The following is a 24623-nucleotide window of genomic DNA, read 5'->3' on the forward strand; positions in this document are numbered from 1 at the left end:
AAACTATTATAAACATCAACACCCAAGAGCTTTATAAAGCAAGAACTGTTTAATTTCACATTCTCATAAGGAATGATTTTGAAAGGCTTTGTCTCCTATAATAAGAAATGGTCTCTGGAAATCCTTTAATTTTAACTGAAAATTCTCTGTACCTTGACCCTCTGTGCCTTCCTGCCATGCAGCAGACCAAACCCACCAATAATAAATTACTGTGGTCTATTTAAGAGAGGTTCAGACAATGTCACAGTTCATCTCAATCCTCTCTTTATGGAATCTGCCATTACCAAGTGGCAACGTACACTTTAGAGGCCCTGGAGAGACACAGTCTCGTAATACAGGTTAGTAATTGATACAGACAGTCTTTCCAATGTTAAATACAGGACAGCCAAGATTATAATTAGAGTTTTTGACACTGCTTAAGGACACAGAGTAAAGTATGAGCTGTCCTGATGACTAAAAAGTAGGCTGTGTATACTCAAGTTCAAAGAGGGTTGTTCCAACAGACCAAGCATCTACACAACAACAGACCATGTGGTTCAGCCATCCAAGATACAGGCTGGAAACAAAGTCATACCCAAGGCAGACCTCCTCACTCACACAGCATTGTCCAAATTGGTCCAGACCAGAACAAGTAACCCCTTTAAGGGCTGAGCCTTCAGACAAAACTGGTGGAGATTATAACCAAGCAAACACTGCAGTGGATACACAGTGAAGACTTCTTAGAGAAGCAACCAACTAAAAGGCTCACAGCAAAATCACTTTCAGCTTCAGCAGGGTCTCTCCAGCAACTGAAGTTTCCACAGCTAAAACCTAGCTGGATAAAGCTGCTAATTTCCATATTGTTTCCCCCCCAAGCTCCCCAGTTCTTACGTAGCTCTTTATTGCTAACTGAACATTTTTACGTCAAAATTACAGCAGGGCTGTTGTAGTAACAATCACCTGTTACAGCAGTGTTTACTGTGGTTTTGGTTTCCATTGCACTTCTACAATTACACTACAGTGACACAAATTCCTGTTTTGGAACACACTATGTCTAAATGTGGACATACTGCTACAAATATATAGTGTGCTAGAACTTTGTTGTTACTGAAATAAACCATAGGAGAAACATTTCTATCCACTTGGGAGAGGTCTAAGCAGATTTAATCAAATCTTAGTTTTCTTCTGAGAAGGTTGACAGTGTCTTCTCTCAGAGATAAATTTTGCAAAGTGCTTCAGGTCTTCAATTCCCAGTTCCCTTAGAAGGAGTTGAGGAAATTCAGTATTTTGCATAATCAGCTCTACAAATGAGTATACATGATGAGTAAATCACTGATCAACCAAAGAATTCCTTGGAAATCAGGATAGCTGGTTTAAAAAAGAAAATATTTTGTAAATCAAATTAAAGTTGAAAACAACAACAAAAAAATAAAAACCACCACTTAACCTAGAGTTGGATTTTTATTTTTTTTTTTCCCCAAAAAGCAAATTACTGTGGAAGTCTATTCTTCACTTTAAAGAGTAGTGAACTACAGTAAACACATTTTAAAATTCAGCCCGTATGTGCTAGGGCAAGATATTCCAACATAAGAAATACTGCATGTAAATAACTTCAGTTCACTGAAGTAGCAGTAAGGTTCACTTCTCCCATTGGCATGCTAACAGGACCACATCAGGTATTCCTTGACAGGAGCTTGGCATGCTGTACTTAAAGTGGAAATGTGACATCCTACACTTAGACACTGGAAAAAAAAAAAAAAAAAGAAAGAAAAAAAACAACCTAAAAACCTTTCAAATGCTTGCTGCTTAATGTATAAAAGAAAATACTTGAAGGAAGTATCCACAAGTTTCATGAGAAATCGTTTTGAATTTCAAAATTCCAAGGAGATGAATTGGCTGTCAGATAACAATGCGCCTTCATCAGATGGACTTGGCATTTGTAAACAAGAGGAATTTTGTCAGCTTTTCCTCACAAATATGAAATATTTGCTCTTAGCCAACAGCTGGGGCCGTTTAAAGACATCCTGCATATATATTCAAATTACAAGTCACCCACACACCTAACATTGACTGGATTCCAGCAAATTAAAGAAACTCGGACAAGTACTGCAGCAGATGCAAAATTATTCTGAAGACAAAAGGGAATCTAACTTTGTAGGTCTAAATTAATAAAAATTTTCAAATGTCAGTTTTCCTGCTGAAGACGTAACAAAAATAACCCACAAAAGTAGCCTCAGTAATTAGAATCTTTTCAGAACTACTACCTTATGTAACTGGAAAACTTTTCCAAAGATTTTACAGACTTACCAAAACAGAAACAAAAAAGAAGAAAAAACAAAAAAAACAATGAAAAAATGTGAGCACTACAGACAAGCAGGTTGTAAGTATTAAGTTTTTTTTTTTAGTATAACAGTTCTGTACTTCAGAAATCCTATGATCAAATGCCTCGGAATTATAACAAGTTAAAATAATTTTTGAAATATTGTTAACAAACCACACAGCAGGATCTTGCTTCAAGATAATCAAGAAATAAATTTGACTATATACTGTTTAGAACTTAGTGAATATTTGGTATCTTAGTGTCAAACCACATCCATAGTGAAAGCATGGATCTCTTAATGTTTATTAATGTTTCATGTATGTGTACTTACTTTTGCAATATGAACGACACTGCTGTTTAATTTTTTTAGCTAGAACCTATAAACTAAATTTAGGAATGTGTATATATTATTCCAATATAGTCCTCAGCAGGAGAAGTTGTACTAAACTGCTATGCTTTGTACAAAGTTTAAAACACATTGTAAAAAAGTATTGCATAAAGTCGGGTTTAATAGGACTTTGAAAAAATCTGACTATGCATTTTCTAAGAGCAATCTCTCATTAAAATTTATTCAGAAAAGGCTGCACTATGTAACGACACTTTCCATTTTTAGGTGGAAAACTTATTTTGGATTATTTTTTAAAATGAGGTATCTCAAGTACATGATATTTGCACTATTATAGAAATTTCATAATTACATGGGTGGTTACTAACTCTCTTGAGCAGCTTTGTCTATATGACCCAAACATAATGGTTTGTGGCTTTTTTGTTTTAAGCACACAGCAACTGGGGATACAAGGCACAACTATAATAAGACAAACTGAATGTTTAGGCAAATGCTGCTTTTCAATGGAGTAAAGAAGAAAAGCCCTTATGAAGTTAAAGCTGCAGCAAATGAAAAACTAAACAAGACCTCAGAGGCATGCTTAAAGGAAAGGTGATTAATGAAAGCACAGAAACTAAGATACCTGATAATGAAGACTCTACTCAAGTTCTACAGAAACACACATTAATACAGTAGGGTTCATAGACTTTTCTAGCCTCAAACTAAAACTATATCCAACAATCAGCATCTTGCCTTGAAGGAGTCAAATGTCATAAGGAGAACACCACATTTAAAAAAATACTTTAAGAAATGTTGCAAACAAAGCGCATACTGAAAATGTATGCGGCTTACTGAAAAAAAAGCAGCTATTATAAAAAGCAAAACTAGTTAGAGAAATACTAATTTTTAATGCCCTGTAACCAAGTAGGTGTTTGCACTTCTGCTTTAGACAAGATCCTACCATTTCCATAGTACATCATCTTTTTTTTTTAAAGTTCAAATTCAGGTTTTGAAAGCTAACACTTCATATTTTTCCTGAAGTCTTTAAAAAGGCTTTAGTCGTATAAACAATAGAGTAAAATTCAATTGCTGCTTTCATAGTACATGACAAGACAACACTTTTTACCTAGCAGTTACTTCCAGTAAGACATCATATAAAACATCCAGTCCCCTCAAAGACTAACAAATATCTAACACTTCCCCTCAGAGAACAGCCATGGTTTAGGTGTATTCATGTTCAAACATCTCCTTGTGTATTCAAGGGAAAATAGTTTATAGTATTCAACCTATTTCCTACAAGACAATTGCAGTTTACACCTCAAAGCTGGGCTGCTCAGGAAAACTCCCCCCAACTCAAGTCCCATATTTACTGCTTGGGAAATTTCTTATTTCTCTTGTAGACACAAGGACAGATGACTCAAGTTCAAACAATTAATAAAAACAAAAATCAAGCTTGAGTACCTTAACACAACTGACATTAAAAAAAAATCTCACATGCATAGAATTAAAATACTTACAGCCTCTCCAGTTCTTTTAAATCCTGGAATGCTCCTCTCTCGATAGTACTAATCTTGTTCTCCATGAGTTGACTGAAATAAAGGAAAAGTTGTACATAGGTTTTATTAGCTCCAAGATAACCTGTGGCATTAACATTAATCACTTAAAGGCAACCACATATTCATTAAAATAGTACAACAGTTATCCTAGACTGACATCCACCTTAACCTCCCAGACCCCCATCATCAACACGTTACATGGGCACATACACCCCAAAAGGGGGGGGAATAATTCTCAGTAAAAGAAATAGATATTATATTTGCTCATTTATTTTAAGAGCCTCAAGGCAAAAAGTTACACATAGGCTTACACACTGGGTGCACCAACACGCATACAACATTGTTCTTCAGCAAGTTATAGTACTCTGGTTGAACAGTGTGAAAGCAATATTAGTCTCTAGTCTCACATGAGAGTAACAAAACAGAAATATTGAACTGCATTTTGGGTAAAAAGCATCAGTAAAAGTCTGTGCAGAGACTGTAATTGTAACATTAGTTTTGTTTTGTAAATACAATTAAAAATTACTGCAACAAATTCTGCTTGCGAAAAACATGAAAAGGATTTTATACCACTATTCACTCAGAATAAACAGCTTAGTAAATAAATGAATTCTGCAGTATTTTAAACTTGCTTGATTTCCCTCCCCCGCCAAAAAAAAAAAAAACACCACACAAAAAAAATCAAAATCTTCATAACAGTTGAAACAAAAGTATTGACAAAAAAACCCACACAAACCAAATAATTCCTTCCTTAAATTCACTGTTAAAGTGTTTCCTTTTTGCTTAGAAAAGGAAGAACCATCACCTGGGACATGGTTTTAAATTAAATGAAGGAATAACTTTTTCTTAATGAACTTCCTTATACTTCAGGTTGAGAATGCCCATTTTCAGTGTTAACTAAAAATTTCCTAACCTTAAAGTGAAGTGACTCCAACAGTCATTCAAATCAATTTTAGCACCTCTTATTTGTGAGCTACATGCCAAATGAAATCCTCAAATTATAACCTTAAGGAAAGATTTAAAAGAATTTAAAGAAATCCTATCTAAAGCGATTGCTAACTTACTGGTATCAGTGTGGAACACATGGGAGGGGCTGTGAGCTCAGAAGTAGCAGCACAATAGTTAAAAAGTGATAACCCACCCAGTTTATAAACCAAAAGATAACTAGTTCAGTGGTTTTTATAACAAACTCTAGTATCAGTCCAAAAAGGTGTCAGTGATATAAAAATAAAACTTACAGTACTCGAAGGTGTCTTAGACCAGCAAAGTCAGTCTTGGTGATTCTTGTGATGTTGTTTCCATTAAGATCCCTGAGAAGAATAATTTATAAGCAGCAAAATTAAAACATTCAAAAGTTACTTTTAAACTGTTATGTTTGTTTTCATGGACACAGCCTTCTCAGAAGTCAGGAGATGTAAATGAACTCAATGAACCATTCCTACAACTAAAACTATGGGAGTTCCTAACTTCCAAGTGACTGAACGAGGGTTTATCTTTAAAGTACTAGTTTCAAACTTTGGAATAAGACACCTTTACTAAGTCAGTCCTGCCTGCCACTACAAAGCTCACATTTATCTTGAATATAGCAGAATCAAAATCTGTATCAGTGAACATGGTTATAATTGCATTTAGGAAACTACTAAAGCTACAATATATATATAACGCCACAGTATTTGACTGCTACAGAATCTAAGTGACTGATATCAAGACAATTTTTGTCAGCGACTTTCAGCTTTCATAATATTGCTACAAAGGCAGAATAGGGCTTAACTGCCTACAGCACCCATTAGCTTTCAAATGAGCATAAGGTTGTTGGATATCTGAAGGGCAACACGATTTTAAGGAAACTAAACTCTTCACTTGCTGCACAGCAAACTATACCGACTGCAGAATGGAAACCACACACAGAAGCAATAGAAAACTGTACTTACACCCTAGCATTTCATACTGTTCATACTTCATCACTCCTTTCTCTCCTGGAGTTATATGCCTTTCATAAGATTCTGGGGTCAAGATTTAAACTTCTCTCAATTGCGATCACTCCCAGTAAAACCAGACTTGGCAATCCCTGAGGTAAACCACTAGTAAGAGGTACTACAAGGAAACGACCCTAGCAATTACAGCCCATTCCCAAGGTAGGAAAAAAAAATAAATTTCTTTGGTGTTTACACGACATGTGGCCAAAACAAAACTGAAAAGAAACCGCACAGGTCTCAGCAGCAATGTGTCCCTGATACTTTTCCTGAATGAAATCCATCGCTAGGGATATGTTGATACACCAACATTTAAACGACTTAAAGAGTACGAAATAACATGCTCCACAATTTCACTTACACCTTCCTCAAAGGCTGCCCAATACGATAACCAACCACAGCCTTGCTCTCTCGCAAGACTAGAAAATACCCTACCCAGAGGGCACAGGAACGGTCTCCAAAAGCGGATGGAGGGAAGGGATCGCAGTTACCGCACAACTCCGTGCCTTCCCTGGGAGTGGGAAAGGGGCTAAAACAACCCAGCCTGCCCTGGCCTCAAGCGACAGGCGTGCCTGCGATGGGGCACAGCCCCGCCGGGATCCAGCTTCACGCCCGCCCGCCTCCCAGCGCGGAGCCACCGCGGCAGCCCGCGGAGCTTTGCCGCTCACCCCGGGGCCTCCCTTACCCCCGCGGAGCGCGGCGGGGCGCCGCGGCCCGGCCCTTCCCAACGCGTGTGGGAAAAAGAAAGCCGAAATAGCCCAAGTTTGCCAGGAAATGGGCGCCGGCGGGGGGAGAGGCCACTCCGCCACTGCCTCGGGCTCCCCCCTCCCGGGCCGCGGTGCTGCCTCCTCCCGCTCCCCGCGGCGTCGGGAACCGCGCTCCCCTCTGCGGCTTGCTGGGGATGAAAGGCGGCCACCTCTCCCGTCTCGCAGCGCATCGCCGTGAAACGGGCACCGCGAAGAAGGGAGAAGAACCCCCCCACGCCCTCCAAAGGGCGTCGGGACCTCAAACCGGGCCGGCTCCCGCGGCCACCGTTGCCCTGACGGGAGCCCGGTGCCGAGGGGCGCTCGCCGCCGCCCCAGCCGGGTTACTTACAGCCTCTCGGTGTTGCGGGGGATGTTCCTCGGGACGCCGCGCAGCGCCAGCCCATGACAGTCCACGGTGCTCCCCGAGCAGGAGCACTGCGCCGGGCACGGCTGCGTCGCCACCGCGCTCGCCATCGCCAGCAGCAGCCCCAGGGACAGGGTGAGGTTCCCCCAGTCGCTCATCATCACCGCCCGCTGCCGCCCGACCGGGGCCCGCTGGCCTCGGCCCCGGGGAGGCGAGGGGCGCGCCGCCCTCCTCCTCGCCGCGGGGAGCGCTCGGGCAACTTTCAGGGTGGGCAGAAAACGAAGTCCTCTCTATCCAAAGGCAAGAAAACAACCCCGGCAAAGTGGGGTGGGTGGCACCGATCCGCGCCTGAAGGCAACTTCGCTGGGAGGGGGGCCGGGCCCGGGCCCTCACTCGCTATAGCCCGTCGGGTGGCGGGGAGAGGCGGCTCTTGGGGTCTCGTCTTCACACGCTCCCTGTACAGGCGAAGCACACCCGAAGGGCTCAGGGCAAGGCAGAGTTGGGCTGGCTTCTAATCTTCTTGCTCGCCCCTTTCAAAGCCGCGGCTCCCCTCCGAGCCCCCGACTCGAGGCCGCGGAGCCCCGTCCGCCTGCCCGCCCGGCGCGCTTCCTCCGCGGCAGCCCGCGCAGCGCAGCAGCCGCTCCCACGCGCGTCCCCCGCCGCGGGCCGCTAACAGCCCCACGGGGGGCGGCGGCGGGGCTGACACCGCGCACACACCGCCCTGCCAGAGGCGCCTCAGCAAATCATACCCCTCTCGCAGGCATTCATCAAACTGTCTCACGGAAGAAGGAGGAGGAGGGAGGGCAAGAGGGAGAGCGAAAAAAAAAAAAAAAAAAAAAAAAAAAAAGTCAAACACACAGAAGATGATGTTGGGCTTGGCTTTCCACCCCCCGCGCCCCCTCCTGCTGTAAGCTCCCAAGCCAAGTTTAGCAGGAAAGGGCTGGTCCTAGAGCACGATAATAATAAGCAGCTCGAGAAGTGATTCGTTGCCCTGCTGGAAGGGAGTTCATCCACGACCTCCTTCTCCTCGGTGACAGATCACAGCTATAGATCCTCCTGTGATCCCGGGAGCACGGCGAGGCAGGCCAGAGAGCGAGCGATGTGCGGCGAGAGCAGGAGGGGCCGGGGAGGGGGGGTGCGTTATTCTGCTCCCCCTGGTCTCCCGGTTACCGTGGCTTTGCTGCGGCAAAGGCACCTGATGGGAAAGGTAGGAACTGCTCAGTCCTTCCAGGTGAGGCCAGTCCAGCAGCTCCTGGGGTTGCCGCAGGAAAGGGAGCAACTTTCCTCCTCTCCCGGTTCCCGACGAGGCGCAGAGCCTCGGGAAGGGTTTGGGATTCCGATCCCGCCGGTGCACCTGAGCTGTCGGTGCTGGTGCCGAACAGCCCGGCTCTCGGCTCCCTGACGGCGGCGCTCCTCTGGCGGCTGAGGGAACCAGCAGAGAGGGGAGGTGGGGGGAGAAAAAGGGAAGCGACACGCCGGCTCCTTCCCTCGCACCCCGAGTCTCTCCGCTTGAACAATAGGATGGCACCGCCGCACGCAGGCCGGCTCTCCTCCCCGCTGCAAGGTGCCTGCCGCCGCCCGCGGAAAGTGTTCCCGGAGCGCGGCCACCAGCCGAACCACCTGGCTCAGACGTCCCCACCTCCCGCCGCAGCCTCTCCCCTCTGCCAGCGCGGCTCCCCTCGCCCCGCTCCCACGGAGCCGCCAGTGACCCACACGCCGCCCTATATAGGGGCGGTGGGGCCGCCCCTCCCCGGCCCCGCCCGCAGCGCCCCGCGCAGCGCTCACTGGCTGCGCCGCCGCCCGCCCCGGCCGGCCCGGCCCGGCCCCGGCTCCGGCCCGAGGGGCGATGAAAGCGCGGGGGTGGCAGGGGGGGACAGCGCGGCGACACCAACGATGAATGGAAGTTGGAGAAGGGGGAGTCAGGTCTCCCCTCCCCGCCCTGAGGAGCGCGGCGGAGCTCCCCTCCTCCTCACCCCGCCGCGGCGGGCAGTGTGGAGTTGTTACGCGGAGTTTCTCAGGCAGCCTTGGCCTGCGGGGGTCGAGGGAGAAGAGGGAGAGGGGCCGGGGTCTGCAGGGGGACTTGGGGTGTGTGTGTGTGTCTGTGTGTGTGTGTCTGTGTGTGTGTGTGTCTGTGTGTGTGTGTGTCTGTGTGTGTGTGTGTGTGTGTGTGTGTGTGTGTGTGTGTGTGTGTGTTCAGCCCCGGGAGGGAGAGAGGAAGGGAGGGAGGGGGGCTGAAACGTCGCCCGCTGCACTTGAAAATATCTCGGTCGGCTCACCCAGAGTCTTGTTTTGTGTTTTGTGCAGCAGCCACCACGGAGGGAGGAAGAGGATTTTCTTGGCGTTTTCTTCTGTTGCAGTTTTAGCGTGAAACACACCGGAATCTCTCATAAATTTTTTTTGCCAATATAAAATAAAGTGGGCAAGTGGTATCCCATATGTTAGGTTGTGCCGAGCAGCAAGGTTAATGCTGCTGTGCGCTTTTAAGAAACACCTTCCATTTCAAAGGAGAAAAAAAAAAGCGTTTTCAATGCACACAATGTTTCTGATTAATTTTCCAGAAGTGTTGTTTATCGTCAAAGTATCTTCAGCATTTTTAGGGAAATCCTAAATGCATCAGGCTCTTCACTAAATTTTATCTGGTGTTAGTTTTCCTTGCTAGCGAATTCAGTTCCATGTGATTATAACAGATCTTGAGACACCAGTAATAGGTGAAAGCGATTTGTCTTTCATAGCTGGCAGCCCCCAGCAGGGATAACTAAGCCTTCAGCAAGGTGTAGTTTGGAAATGCTCAAGGGAGTCAGTAGTTTCTTCCATATGGCTGGGTCCAGCTGAGTCTCTCCATCCCTGGGGTCTCCACGTCACAACCCACGCAAGAGGTTCACTGTCTCTATTTGCCTGTTAACAAGAGGACAAACTCTCTTCTCAGAAACACTACTGTAGATCCAAGGTGATCTGAAGTGGAAGCCAGCTAAGTTACTGCTGACTTCTTTTACAGCAGTATGTAAGCCAAAAGGAAAAATGCAAAATAAAATATGTATGTACCTACCAAAACTATTTCATTTTTTGGATACATTTGTTTAGACAACATCCATTAAATATGATCCTTGCACTGTTTTCAGATGCTCATAATGGCATCTCATCTTGGGTCTTACAGAGAGGCAGACATACTCTGTATTTAGCTTGATGCAGGAAGGAGAATTCAGTCACTAGAAGGGGAATGTATCAGTTTTTCTGTACTTAATCTAAAATACTGCTTTCATGCCTCTACTAAATTCTTTCACCTAATAACCCCCTGCAGGGAAAAAAACAGAAAATACAAATGTTAGCTATCCAGTATTTTTCATTAGTTGTTTCAAGTTCCAGCAATGTGCTCAGAGCTGCAGAAGACACAAAAGTGTTAAATGTTGGTAAATGACTCTATGCAGACCTCATTCAAAATCTAAACTGGTCCTAATTTAAAATACTTTGTTTTCAAAAAGGAATATACTAAGTACAAGCAAGATCAATTTTTATTCCTTTTCGGGGGGTTCATTGATTTTTAGCATAAAAAGGCCCACCTTTGAAGCATACCTTTCATTCATACAGATTGATTTTTCTGAGTGTCTTGCCTGCCAGCATGTTTAAACTCTCTTTGTGATTCAAACTTCTTAATAGCAGAGCTACCCACGACAGAAGTTGTTTAAGGATGAGGCCTTCTATCAGACACTATATGGTATCAATGCTGGAGTTTGAACCTTGCCCTGAAGAGTGCCTTGTGGCTTCCTCAGTTGCCTGCAAAACAGATTTCCAAGCCACTTCCAAAGTTGTAATGGAAATGATTCCCTCAGTGGAAGAAGCTGGGGAAAAATTGTAACAAAAATATATGTTAAGAGAAACAGTAGTTACAGATTAACCATTTCAAAATACTTTTCTACTATTAAAATGTAAGATATTTTAGAAGTCTACAAGGAATAGCCACTGGCTGGAATCTATTGAAGGTTTATTATTTGCTTCTTTCTATAACTATTTCTAGCTATTCAAAATGTGTATGGAAGTAATTTTTGCTTTAGTCTAGGTGACTACACTGTGCTGATGGAAAGGAAGGTTTGTTGTCCAAGGGGATCATTTATTCATATTTAACCAATGTTTAAATGGAAGGTATGGAAGGGTATGGAAGAAAATCACTGGTGTGACCTTTGCCTTTTTGCACTACCAGGTCTATACCTTTTAAATACTTCAGTCAAAGTATCCTCTTTAAAGAGTACAGGTTTTATTTAGACAACAAGCTGCTCAAGCCAGACAGGTTTATTATTTGGCTTTATCATGATATGCACATTGGTTACAGCTGAAAATCAAAACTACTTGGGGATTAAATAGTATCGTAACATGAATAAAAGTCAAAATTTAACCATAAAGTAAAAATTATTCAGTACTAAATATTTAAAATTAGCAGGAAATAAGTGAAGATAATTTTTTAAAAAATCAAAACATAGTCTTAACAGAAACCTAACCAGCAAAAATATATACCTTCCTATCCCATGGAAATACCTATGCATTCTGAGAAGTTACCAAATTTAAAGGCTAACCACCCCTATTCCAATGTTTTCTTCATTTTTATTTAGTTTTTATAAAATTACTTAACTATTTAAAAATTATTTTTAACTTGTGGAAGTATAAATCAGAACAGCTTTTGGGTGGCAGTCTCTTAAGCTTTTAAATATTTACTTAGTTTATTGCTTAGTAGGAAGGTAGCAGAAATTCTGTTACCATCCTTATGCTAAAAAAAGGATGGTAAGTAGAAACATTCATTGGTGAATGAAGTAGAATGAAGTAGAAACGTTCATTCAAGACAGTTTTTTTGTGGTGATTCCAGAAAACACTGATAGCAGCTGAAGCAATTTCTCTGTTCTCCAGATCTCATTGTACAACATGCCACCCTTTGGAAAGTGTGCTCAAAAACATAAGAAGATCAGAACTAGTAATGTACTTAGATCAAAATCAAAATCAATAGTAATAGGTAGCATCTTCAGAACAGGATCCAGAACATCAAAATAGAAAAAACTGCTACTCAAAACTGTGGCTGGTAACAGTGACCATTAGGGGAGCAAAGCTGTAGATACATCTGAGTGACCTTGGTGAACACCAGCTCCATGAGCATCACTAGAGCTTCACAAGGACAGTAGGCTTGAAAGATACTGAACCAAATGACTCCTCAATTTCTAAATCACTAAAGATCAATAAGGTGATAGAAAAACAGCCAATACCAAGAATCAACAGTATAAACTAATCCAGTTTCCTTCTTTGACAAGGTTAACTAGCTTTGTGGTTAAGGGGAAAGCATGATAGATGGTGATATTAGCAGGTCATTTGCCACCATGAACATTAACATTCTTCTAAGCAATCTACTTAAATGTAGTTAAAATCTAATTGCTGGAACGTGGGCACTTGAATGAGTAAAAAAGCCCAAACCCTATATTCAGAGTATAGTGCATGGTCAGTCTGTGAGTGTATAGAAAGTAGACTATTGTAAAGAGCTGTTAAGATTATTATGTTAAGTAATTATGCCACTGAGTGATTCCATTAGTAATTGAAAATTATGTATAACTATTAACAGGTGATACTAGAGTGGAAAGAGATGTAAGGAGTTTGCAAGGCAGACCCACAATTCAAAGTTATTTTGATAAACTAGAGAAAACACATGAAATTAGTAAATCTTGAGGAAAACATGAACATTGTGTTCAAAAAAGAAATACAAATGGTTAAATACAAAATGCTGGGCAGCAGTATTCTGGAGAAGGATATGGAGATCAAAATATATCATCTTAAATTTATGATAAAGGAGATTCCATTACAAAAGGCAAACATCATTATGATATAAGGGAAGTAAGCATTCTTAAATGCTTACCAATTCCTAAAGCTTCATAAAAGCTTTTGTCAGGGAAGGATAAAGTGTTCAGTTTTGGACACCATTCCTAAAATATGCTGTAAATAAAACAGAGAGACTCCAGAGGACAAAACTAAGAAGAAAAGCTTTAACAAGCATGAAAGAAGTTTGAAAAAAGTGTATTTAACTGGTTTAAAAACAAACAAGCACACAGACGCCCCACCAAAATGGCAAGCCAGAAAAAAGGAGACACATAATAATACATCCCACAATTAAAATATGTTTGTAAGTGGCACAGTGGACAGATAATGTTCCCAGCCAGTAAAGAACTTAATAGTCAGGAAGAAAGCTTTATGAATCAGAAAATCTGGTAGTAAAGAGGGTTGTGAAACTCAAAAGGTAATATTAGTCTTTACTTTATCCCTGCCCAAGTGAAATATTTCCTGGAATTTTTAAAACAGATTAAACACATACTAGATGGGAATTACGAAGGTGTATGGCATACAGTGTCTGAGTGGGGATATCATCTTATTGGCTTTTAAGGTTCTTTTTAAGCTATGATTTTCCATGGGCTGCCAAATAAGTAGCCTTCTAGCAGTAATACTCATTGTCAAAGAGGACATCTGGCTATGTGTATCAGTCGCTTATTTATTGTCACATATTTATAATTCAGGTTCATCCAGCACTTGCAGTTAGAATTGGGCTAAGAAGTGGAGTTGTACAGCAAAAATATGATCACAGACTCCTAGCTTTCCTTTTTAAGTAGATATGATGTATGAAAGGTAGATAGTTTTTTAAAAAAGTAATTTTTAATAGTAATAATAATAGTAATTACTATTAATAAAAATAATAGTTTAAAAAAAAAAAAACAAAAACTGGCAACTAAGTCCTTTTTTATTTATCAAGCTAAATGGTTATTAAGTTAAATTGCTACTTACCTGTAACCAAGTGGAGATTTTGTGGCAGAAGCAATGCAGCAATGATGCTCATTCAGATCAGAGCAGAAGAGGGAGATTGTGCCATGAGCAGTGCAAAAGAAGTGATGAGGAGAACCTGAGCAGCAAGCTCATGTGATAAAAGAGTGATGAGGATCTTAAAAAAAATAATGTAGGAAAGAAAGGGGGAGCTGAAGAAAATTAGGGGTGTACATTGAGAACCAAAAGCATGAATTTTCAATAGAAGAATAAGAGAACCACCTAATGCATTGCAGAATTAAGTGTGAAGGAAAATACTTGTCTGTAAGAATCTATTACAGCACAGATAGAAAGGGTTAGGTGCAACCCACTGCGACCTGTGATTAAATATTATTTAAATGTTATTCTACTTTTAATCCTGCTGAACATTTACTATTTGTGACAGTCTACTGGATTAATCTCAGCCTGTATTTTCTGATCTTTAACTATTTTGATATTTCATGCTGGACTTCAGCCTAAAGAAAAACTTGGAAATCAGAAGTGTATCCATACAACAATTTAGCTCCAAGATTTTATTTAGTTGCCAGCTATCTTCTCTAGTTATTAGCTACCCAAATTTTGAATAGGTCTGAATTGCCTCCAAATTAAATAAAAGATTAAAGCAAACTCTAGCAGGCAGGAAGGGGATATAGGACCATGGCTGTGTTTGTTCAACTTCTCCAAGGGAGCTAAGGATCAAACTTCTTGACTTCTGTGAAACAACACCCATAATAAACATTACAACTGGTAGTAAATATTTCAGAAATGTATCCTTAATCTGAAGCTGAGTGACCTGAGGTTTATCCAATATCAAAGAGACACTATCAAATTTTTAAGGTCATGAATTTCACACATATAAAACCTTTAGGCTCCCATGGAGCAATCTGGAGTCTCACAATGTTTTACCATAAGGTATGACTGGAAAATTATTTGAAAAATTTCCTGGGTTTTAGGGGCCAAAACCAAAAACCTTGAATCACTCCATTGCCATTCAAATTCCAGTTTCTCAGATAAGTAGAACTTCAAGTATTCTGTGCAATTGTAAAGGAAGATTCTGATTAGAATTTCTCCTTTTTGAAAAATATTTACAATATCTCATGGCTAGGTCTAGAAAAATCTGGGGAGGGAGGAAGTGGGAGTGTCAGACCCAAGTGAACACAGTCATGTTGCACAGCCCAGACTATGCACCCTACTTTATTTGGATTCTATTTGCCTCTCTTGTGCTTAACTTACATTTGGATACATGGGATTATTTCAAGATAGTGAGGCTAAATTTTGTTTCTTTCTTGGTAAAATATGGAGCTATGTGAAAGGCAGTGTGGCACTACAAACATTGATAAATCTGCCTGATCTGTATTAAGAAGATGGGTTTCCAAAGAATAAAAAACTGGAAAACTGAAACTTAAGGAAGAATTCAAGAAGTGCCTCAGCAGAGAAAACCAACGGAAGATAAACTGGTCCAATATTGCAATTTTCCCCCCAATTTCTTATGCAAAGGATAAATAAATAAATTGCATTTTTTACCTAAACCCCAGATTTAAGTGTTTTTTAGTTTTATAGTATTTATTATGGTGTATCTTCACCTACCAATAAAAATCTCATAAATTGTGTCAGCAAAGTCTTTAACCCTTAGAAGTGACCTCTTGGGTGCTATCAGATGTAGAAAATTTGAGAGCTGTTGTATGTTCAATACTCCTATGACACAGATTAATGAACACACTATATTACTTACCTTGCATGAGATGGCCCAAGGGACCTCACACACCTCACCCAGTTTAAGAACTTCACCATTTCAACTAAAAGACCACCCAGTTTTGTAATTTATGAGGATTTTTTATTTGAGAATCCCAACTCCCAATGTAGTGTTAATTTTTATGAATTACTCTTTAGTGAAAAAGGGATTATTCAAATTATTGAGTCTCATATTTTGCATGAAGACAATATTGCTACATGAAGGCTGATAATTTGTGCTTTACTAATCCCAGCTTTGCAGAGTGGAATATCTAGCCTCTTTCCATCAAAACTCACAGGAAAACTCAATCTTTAAACAACTTGGTTTGGCTCCATTTTGGCTATTTGTAAACAGAAACCTGATTTTCACAGCAAGGGTAGTCATGCTACTTTATACTCATTTGTTTCAGTCTTAATGTCTGGCCTTAAAGTTAAGTTGTTTTCCTTCCCTGAGGATTGCTGCCCTGATGTAGTTAGAAAGGGAGAACATATCCTTTCTCCCAACTTTCATTTTGTCAGGCTTCCTCTCTTGGAACTGAACCTGGGATAAAAAAAACATTACTTCTTGGGATTCGCTGTTACTAACCCTATCAATGCAACTTGCAGCTTTCACTGTCACCTAGCAGCAGAGGTATAGAACACTTGTTCCAGGCACAAGGGAATAAGATATGACTGATTTTTTTTTATTATTTTTTTTTTTTTTAATGTTCTTATGATGACACTTCTAAGTCTTTTCAGCTTCTCTTCAAATTTTTGTAGAAATGTTATCTGTCACAATGTAATTGGAAAAATATTCTCCAGGTTGTTGATATCACGGAGGACTTAGAAAACAACAAGATTTTACATTTTATATAGTTTTCCTTTCCCTTTCTGGGAATGGCTGATGATAAAGGATACTTTTCTGCATTTTTAAATTGAGACAGCAGGTTCTTTCAAAAAGAAAAACAAAAAGTGGAAAATATTGTGAACAAGCATGGGCAGTTTTTTTCTCATTCCCCTTTGCCTGTCAATGAGGGAAAATGGAGTCAGTTCACTCTTAACTCTTCTTTTGGCCACACTAAGGAAAGCAAAGCTTCACTGCTTTCTGTCCTCTCTCTGACAACCCTATTCTATAAAATAAAGAAATAAATATGATTTGAAAGCTTCCAGTAGATATTTAAATTGTATTTAATTTCTTTAAATTAAATAATTTTATCCACTGGCCTTCCATAATCTAACATGCACTGGACATTTCTGTGTTTGTTGGGGTTTTAGAGAGAAAAAAAGTTGAGTTTAGGGAGGGATTTTTTTTTTTTTTTTTTTTTTTTTTTTTTTTTTTTTTGAGAAAGGAAATAGAGACTGCTTGTGAAATGCTGGAGTTGATAAGGATACCCTTGAGTGCTGAGATCTCTCAAACTTTTCTGGCAGTTTTCCTGGAAGAATAAGTTGCTATAACTGCTTTTGTCTAAGCATACAGATACTTTCTAGCACATATTATTTTTATTATGTATGTGTTAATTTTGTTTCATTTTGTTTTGCTTTTAATTATCACCACATAGGATGGGATAATGTCTTTCAATTGTATCTGATTACGATGGAAACTATGTTGGTCCTAGAGAGAACATTGCTGAATCTTTGTTTTCTACTCATTGCGTAAAGATGAGTATGTGAGAGCATATTTTTTTTCCTGAAGGGAAGTGGTTTCTCTCAGTAGATAACTTATAAGGCATTTTCTAGAGATGTAATAGTCAGCTACAAAAGCTTGTAGGTATTTTCAGCTGGGTGAATTCTATTCAGAAACAAATGTAGACTCATAAGCCACAAGGTCTGAAGAACACTGGCTTAGTAAGAACATGAAACACATTTCTTTGAGTCATGTTGGTGACTCAATGTCAACCAAAAAAATATTTTTGCCTCTCACCCTCTCATTGTTTTTGTGGACCTGGCACTTTGCTCTGTTGTCTGAAAACACAACAGTCAAACAACAGGGAAGAGTTTATTGTGGAAGCAGTTCCACTAGGAAAGGGTTCTGGAAAGGAGAAGATTCTCTGAACAGAGCAAGAAGGTGATCTGCATCTTTAGGTCAAAGCAGGGAACCTTTAGGATGCCTCTTCTTCAGCACTTGCATCTTGGCTTATTGAACAGCTTGTATTTGAGAGGAATGAAGCAGACTCAGATGTCCTGTAACATATTCATGTACATGTTATGTACACATGTACATAAATACATATTCAGTACATATTTAAATTGTATTTAATTTCTTTAAATTAAATAATTTTATCCACTGGCCTTCCATAATCTAATATGCACTTGACATTTCTGAGTTTGTGTGGGGTTTTGGAGAGAAAAAAGTTGAGTTTAGGGAGGGATTTTTTTTTTTTGAGAAAGGAAACAGAGACTGCTTGTAAAATGCTGGAGCTGATTACTTCATCCATTTGAAATTGTAACTTTCTAATTTTTTAGGTGAGGGCAGAGGGTTTAAACAGACTTTGTTCAGTGTTTGAAAGATTAAATAAGATTCTTTTGTAGCTCTAAACACAGGAATACTTTTGCTGAAATCTACAGAGACTCTACCATCTTTTTGATGAAAACATAGACGAATCTGATTCCTCTCCTGTAGGATTAGAGAACATGGAATAATTTCACCCATCACTTGAAATACTCCAATATTTTGATAACATGGGCACCATTCACCAGAATTCAGTTATGGAAAGCAATGTCTCATCTGAAATATATGATTTCCACCAGCTAAGTGGGGCTGATATTAAGGCAGAATATTAATTCAGGTCTGAGTAAGAGACTCCTCTTCTGGCTCTCCTGCTGACATCCACAGAATCATAAATATTCTGCATTTGTCTTTCTAACAAATATGAACATAAATCATGTAGAGCACAGAAGAGGAGTTTAACAACTTGGAAAGAAATACTTCAGTTTCTTTTGATAAGTGTATAAAGATTGCACAGAAAACAAGTACAGCTTAGCCATAAAGTTTGTTTGCAAAACTTCTTTGCTGCACCAGAGAAATGTTTAAGTCCCTATTGACGCAGCGATGAGGAATGAAAAGAACTTTGCACCTACATTTGAAGCAGGAAGAAAATGGTGTGAAATACAAGACATTTTACACTGCCTATAATCAGCACATTAAACATTGCAAAGTATTTGTGCTCCTAATGCCAATTTTAACCATTTCTGTGGACGCTGGCTTCCCCCAAAACAGTCTTTTAAACATCTACAACACAAATAATTCCTCTGATCAGGACTTAGCTTATTAGAAGAAGAGTGAGACAGACTTGAGCAATTATTTTCAAGCTGCTAAAATCCCCGACTATTACAAAACTCCATTTTCCCAGCCCTCTCACTCTCGTTTTGAAATCTCAGACTTACTAAATAATTTCCTCAAGCTAATAAATGCTGAATTTATATGGCAGTCTTCACCTTGATGCTCCTCTCAGCACAGTAACTGCTGCTCTGGCAGGGGCCTGCTGGGTTGTTGTGGTTTTTCTATCCTACTGTGGGTTTTATGTATTTAAGCATGCTGGTTTCTTGTATTATTGAAGTCTCTCATTGGGGCAATATTATTGTACAGGAGTGTTGATTTACAGAGAAGCCTTTCTGAACACACAAATACACTGTCAGTAGCCAGCAGAAGGCAGAACAAAATATTCAACACTTTGCAGTCAATTTGAATGCAAGACTCTGATATCCTATCTAGCTCAGAAAACCTCAGTGGGACCCATGAATTATAGATCACCAGTACAGAGGTTAACAGCTGGAAAAAAATACATACTTGCAATCAGTCAGTAGTATCTGAATCATCACATATATTATTTTTGTTTGAAGCACAGGCAAAATCTCCAGTGCCTCCGTTACTTTGGCCCTTTGCATATGTGTATTGTGATAATAAAAGCAAAGATATTCTCCACAGGGCTCCACTTCTTTCAGTACACAAAGTAAGTGGTGTTTAGTTGAGAAAAAGTATTTTGCTTTTCCTGTATTGTTTGTTGTGTGGTCAGTGGTATTTCCCATCCCCGTGTTGGTTTTCTGTGCACACTGATCAAATCCTACACTGAAAACAAAGTTATGAATTTTCATCCTGAGTTTTTGCACGTTGTTTGTCACTCTGATACACTTTATAAATATTTACAGCAACTATATGAGAAACTTATTTAATCACCATTCTCTATGCACAAAGAAATTAAGGTCTGAAGTTTTCACTTAATCTTAGGTACCCAACTTGAGATGGCTATGACCCAAACTTTTAGTCATTATTATTAAACAACTTCTCCATATTATCTGTACTTTGTTGCAGTCCCACAGAAGACATCAGCCCCTCTTTCCATTTTAAAGTTCAGAGTCTCAATGGACAAGGATTGCAGCAATCAACTGCTGTCAGGGATTAAAATAAAATAGAAGCAATTTTTCAGTGGTTTATCATGTCTGATTTCCATCCAGATTCAGACAGAAGATACATATTCTTGGCTTGCCTCTGACAAGGACTGCTCCCAACAAGACTGAAATTCAAGATGACTCTTCAAATCATGGATGACAAAGTGTTTAAAAAGAGATTAGACTTTACCCATCAAAAAAAAAAAAAAAAAAAAAAAAAAAATAGGGGGACAAAATATAAAAGAAATATTTCACCATTAAAAATCCTGAACCACTTCAAAGCCGCTCCTCAAAATGAAGTGTGAAATAGTTCCATACAGTTTCTGTTGGGTGGCTGGAGCCTGGAAAAGTTTCTAGGGCAGTATGTGGGAGACTTTGTAATGATGGATGATACCACCATTCCTGCCTGTGATATAAAAGCTATAGTCTGTGTTCACTTCTCCTTAAAGAGGCAATTCTTTTCCTTTTCCAGGAACTTCAACATGCTGTTTCTTAACTTATCATGGTACCCAGCTAAGCCTCATTCCTATGGAGAAGTGACCTATTTCATTCTCTTCATCTGCTCCTTTGCTTAAACTGCAAATGCAGAGGGATGTGGACACAGCTGAGAGGGCAAAAGGGCATCCAATTGATGCACAGAAATATGTAATTAGACTTAAGGTGAAAGATGATATACACTGTGAAAAAGATAATTTCTTTTGCTTAGAAATGTAAATTATTCATTTTCCTTGTAGCTTCAAAATCAATAGCATTGAGCCCTTTGTTGTCAGGATTGGTAAGCAAGAAGTGACATTGGAGGGAGAGAACAAAAACAACAACTAAGTAGAATCATAGAATCATAGAATTGGCTGGGTTGGAAGGGACCTCAGAGATCATCAAGTCCAACCCTTGATCCACTCCCGCTGCAGTTCCCAGCCCATGGCACTGAGTGCCACATCCAGGCTCTTTTGAAATATCTCCAGGGATGGAGAATCCACCACTTCCCTGGGCAGCCCATTCCAATGTCTGATCACTCCCTTAGTAAAGAAATTCTTTCTAATGTCCAACCTAAACCTCCCCCAGCATAACTTGAGACCGTGCCCTCTTGCCTTGCTGAGAGTTGCCTGGGAAAAGAGCCCAACCCCCCCCTGGCTCCAACCTCCTTTCAGGGAGTTGTAGAGAGTGATGAGGTCTCCCCTGAGCCTCCTCTTCTCCAGGCTGAACACCCTCAGCTCCCTCAGCCTCTCCTCATAGGATCTGTGCTCGAGTCCCTTCACCAGCCCAGTTGCCTCCTTTGGAGTAACTGGAAGATGATTAGAAAGAGACTGAAGAGGTATGTGGAAAGAGATGGGTATTTTTTTTTTTTAATCAGGCAGAAAAAAAGTCTAGGAACTAATTGCTCAGCTGAGGAACTGACTAGCATGATAGAAGAAGACCTGAGGCAAGTGTTATGTGGCTATAGGAGGAAGAGTGAATAAACTTCTCTTATCCTATCAGCTCTCTTTTGGCCTGTTCCTGTTAGACTTCCTACTGCCCATTTCTAGGAGACCAAAGTCAGCAGACCATATGAGCAAGCACTTATATTAATTTTTATTCTTCATTTAATAAAGACTACACAACTTTAAATAAATTTTATGAAACATACTTCTATTATTCATACTTAAATATAGTTCTTATCTACTTGGCTTAATGGGATTCTTTCTGGGTTGCAGCATAGAAGGATGTAAACTTAATGTCAAGTCTTGGCCTCACTGAAGACAGTGATAAAACTTGGTGTCTTTTGTAAGAATAGGATTCCACCAGATTACTCAACTTAATTTCTAGTTATTTATATTCATGTGTATTTGAGACATTTCACTAATATAGAAATCTCCTGTAAAACAAGTCTGTAGTAGTATATTTCTTGGTCTTAATTTTAAATGGTAACTTTATAAAAAACTACACTGATTCCATAAAATCAAATTAAAAATTGTGTGTACAAAGAAATATTTAAGCATGGAAAAATGCTAAAATATTCTTAATAATTTCAAAACCTCTGAAGGCCACAGCGTAATTTTCAGCCAAAATATTGCTAAAACTGGAAGCCCACACGAACTCTGGAACACCCATGTGGAAATATGTTTTTAATTTACTAGTAAATATTTTCTCCTCATACACAGAAGTCTTTTCTTTAAATAGTATGAGACAGCCCAAAATAGGGAGGAAGTTAAGCATTTTTGTTTTGTAATTAAAAATGAATTATAAATAGCTAAAATCAGTTATTTCTATGCTACATCTGAAGAGTTTAGAAAAATAAACATTTCAGAAAGTGACGTTCATAAAGTGAGGCCTTAGAAATCTCTTAATGTAGAGGGTTTAGTTCTCCAAGTACCATTCATCTGATCATTGTATGTTTGGACACCTGGAGGTTTTAACCTGCTGCCTGTGGACCTTCAGATTCCATGATTACAGAGTCTCAGACAGTAAATTGTGAAGACTTCCCAGTGTTCTTTGTTATCAGGGATGTCACTGGGAGCAAAGCCTCAGGGAACAACAAAGGAGATGTCTCTCAAACTGCAGAAGTATCTTCAGAAGAAAAGTTATTTTAATTAGAAGTTACAGACTGTTCCTGATCTATGTTGCCCTGCTGCAGCTTTAGCAAATGTTAGGAATGGCTTTCAGCACTCTTTGGTTGAGGAGGAAAAATCAGAAGTTCTAAAGACCAAAGTTATTTTCTAGAAATTCAACTCAGCATCAGAACAAGGCAAAGCAAGAGAGTAATAGTCTCTTCTCATCTTAGCTTCAAACACCTAAAACAGCAGCACCTGTTTCACACCTCCATCATTGTCATTCCCCACTCTGCACTCAGGTCCATGTCTTTCCTGTTCTGAAGGCCCCAGATCCAGATTAGGTTCTCCAGGTGGGGTCTCACCGGAGTGGAGTAGAGGGGCAGAGCCTTCTCCCTTCCCCTGCTGGCCATGCTTCTTAGGATGCAGCTCAGGATATGGGTCGGATTTCTGATCTGCAAGCTCACACTGCCAGGTCGTGCCCAGCTTTTCATCCACCAGTACCCTCAGGTTCTGCTCTGCGGGGCCACTCTCAATCCATTCATCCCTCATCCTGCACAGGTACCAGGAATTGCCCAGACATTGCAGGACATTGCACTTGGCCTCATTATACCTTATGAGGTTCACACAGTCCCACTTGCTGAGCTTGTCTGGCTCCCTCTGGATGGCATCCTGTCCCTCAGACATGTATTTTTATGCTGAATTAGCCTTTGAATGTCACAACTTTTTATAACATCTTTAGTTTCATAACGCTCCACCATCACGAAAAGGACTAGAACTGTTTTTGAAAAGAAACCTGTATTTACCTCTTAACATCACTTTTCTTTATGATCACTCTACCTGCTCCTGACATTCTGAATCTCTTCATGGCAGAAATTACCAACATAATTTTAAAAACTGAAAGCTTCTCCGGAGCTTTTCAGAGGAGATCACATTTACTTTGCAGTTGCTTGTTAATTGCTTTAGTGCCTAAGGATGTACAACATATGTCCTGCAAAGAGACACCCATATGGTTGTACAGTGTATGTCCTGGCACTCTGTTGCCACAGACTAGAAAACAGACTTCTGTTTAAAATGCATGGCCCATTGCATGATTGAAGGTGTGACACAGAAAGGATTATAACTGACAACATGGAAGCCCTACACCTGTCACAGAGCTGTGTTAGGAGGATACACACGTTGTTTTGCTGAGAAGAGAAGAGATGAGAAGGTTGCCTTCAGAGAAAAAACAAATAAAAGACATTTTATAATTTTCTGCAGGGGAGATTTTCTTTCTCAGCTGTCTGCTTTATTCCTGTCGGTGTGAGTCAGCTATAGCTCAATTTTTATTCAAATGTTATAAAGTTAAAAGGTTAGTAAAGAAAAAAGTACAAGGGCATTAACTGGCCACATGGAACCAGATGTTTAAAAGTGATGAAGTTTTTAAGGCAAAAGAGAGGTGCCTAAGGATTTAAAAGTATCTATATTTTTAGATGCCCAAACACTAAATGGTCTAGCTTTTGGGACTTTTTTTTTTTTTTTTTTTTTTTTTGGTGGTTTGGACATATCCAAACATTTGGAAAAATGCATTAGTTGTTGAGGACAACCATCTTAGACTAAGGCAAACATAATCCAACAAGATAATCCTGCTCTAACATTCACATCATATTCGAGGTTCATCCTCCTTAGCTTTAGCTTTCTCAGTGAAATACTTAGGTAAAGAAGGAGTCTAAGGAAAAGATTAATCTCACAGAACTTTATCTATTTAAAATGTAGCACTACTAGAGCCTGAGCTGGTCATCCAGGCTTTCACTGAACTACAGCAGAGAGATTAGCAGCTCTAGAACAGGAAATATCCTACGTGTCTTAGAGATCTCTGGGCAGAAGGAATCACCTGGTGGAGATGCTCAGCTCTTTTCACTGCCTGACTAGATATTTAAATAA

At 40.1% G+C, this 24623-nt stretch overlaps 1 protein-coding gene and 1 long non-coding RNA gene across 15 annotated transcripts in view; one reads left to right on the top strand and one right to left on the bottom strand.

Moving 5' to 3' along the window:
* The window catches only part of SLIT2 (slit guidance ligand 2), a 244033-nt gene extending 235900 nt beyond the window's left edge, over positions 1-8133 (bottom strand). For all 14 annotated transcript variants that reach the window (XM_071743858.1, XM_071743851.1, XM_071743857.1 and 11 more), the window contains exons 1-3: positions 7249-8133; positions 5419-5490; positions 4142-4213 (exon numbers count right to left, since the gene is read on the bottom strand). In XM_071743858.1, coding sequence (XP_071599959.1) covers positions 4142-4213; positions 5419-5490; positions 7249-7424 — 320 coding nt within the window. In that variant the 5' untranslated portion in view covers positions 7425-8133. The remainder of the gene's footprint in view (positions 1-4141; positions 4214-5418; positions 5491-7248) is intronic.
* LOC139796139 (uncharacterized) lies at positions 8119-10314 on the top strand. The gene is made up of 2 exons (XR_011725846.1): positions 8119-8470; positions 9568-10314. It is a non-coding gene; the product is annotated as an uncharacterized lncRNA (long non-coding RNA).
* Positions 10315-24623: the final 14309 nt, after the last annotated feature.

The sequence above is a fragment of the Heliangelus exortis genome, chromosome 4 (assembly GCF_036169615.1).
Source record: "Heliangelus exortis chromosome 4, bHelExo1.hap1, whole genome shotgun sequence".
Classification (NCBI taxonomy): domain Eukaryota; kingdom Metazoa; phylum Chordata; class Aves; order Apodiformes; family Trochilidae; genus Heliangelus; species Heliangelus exortis.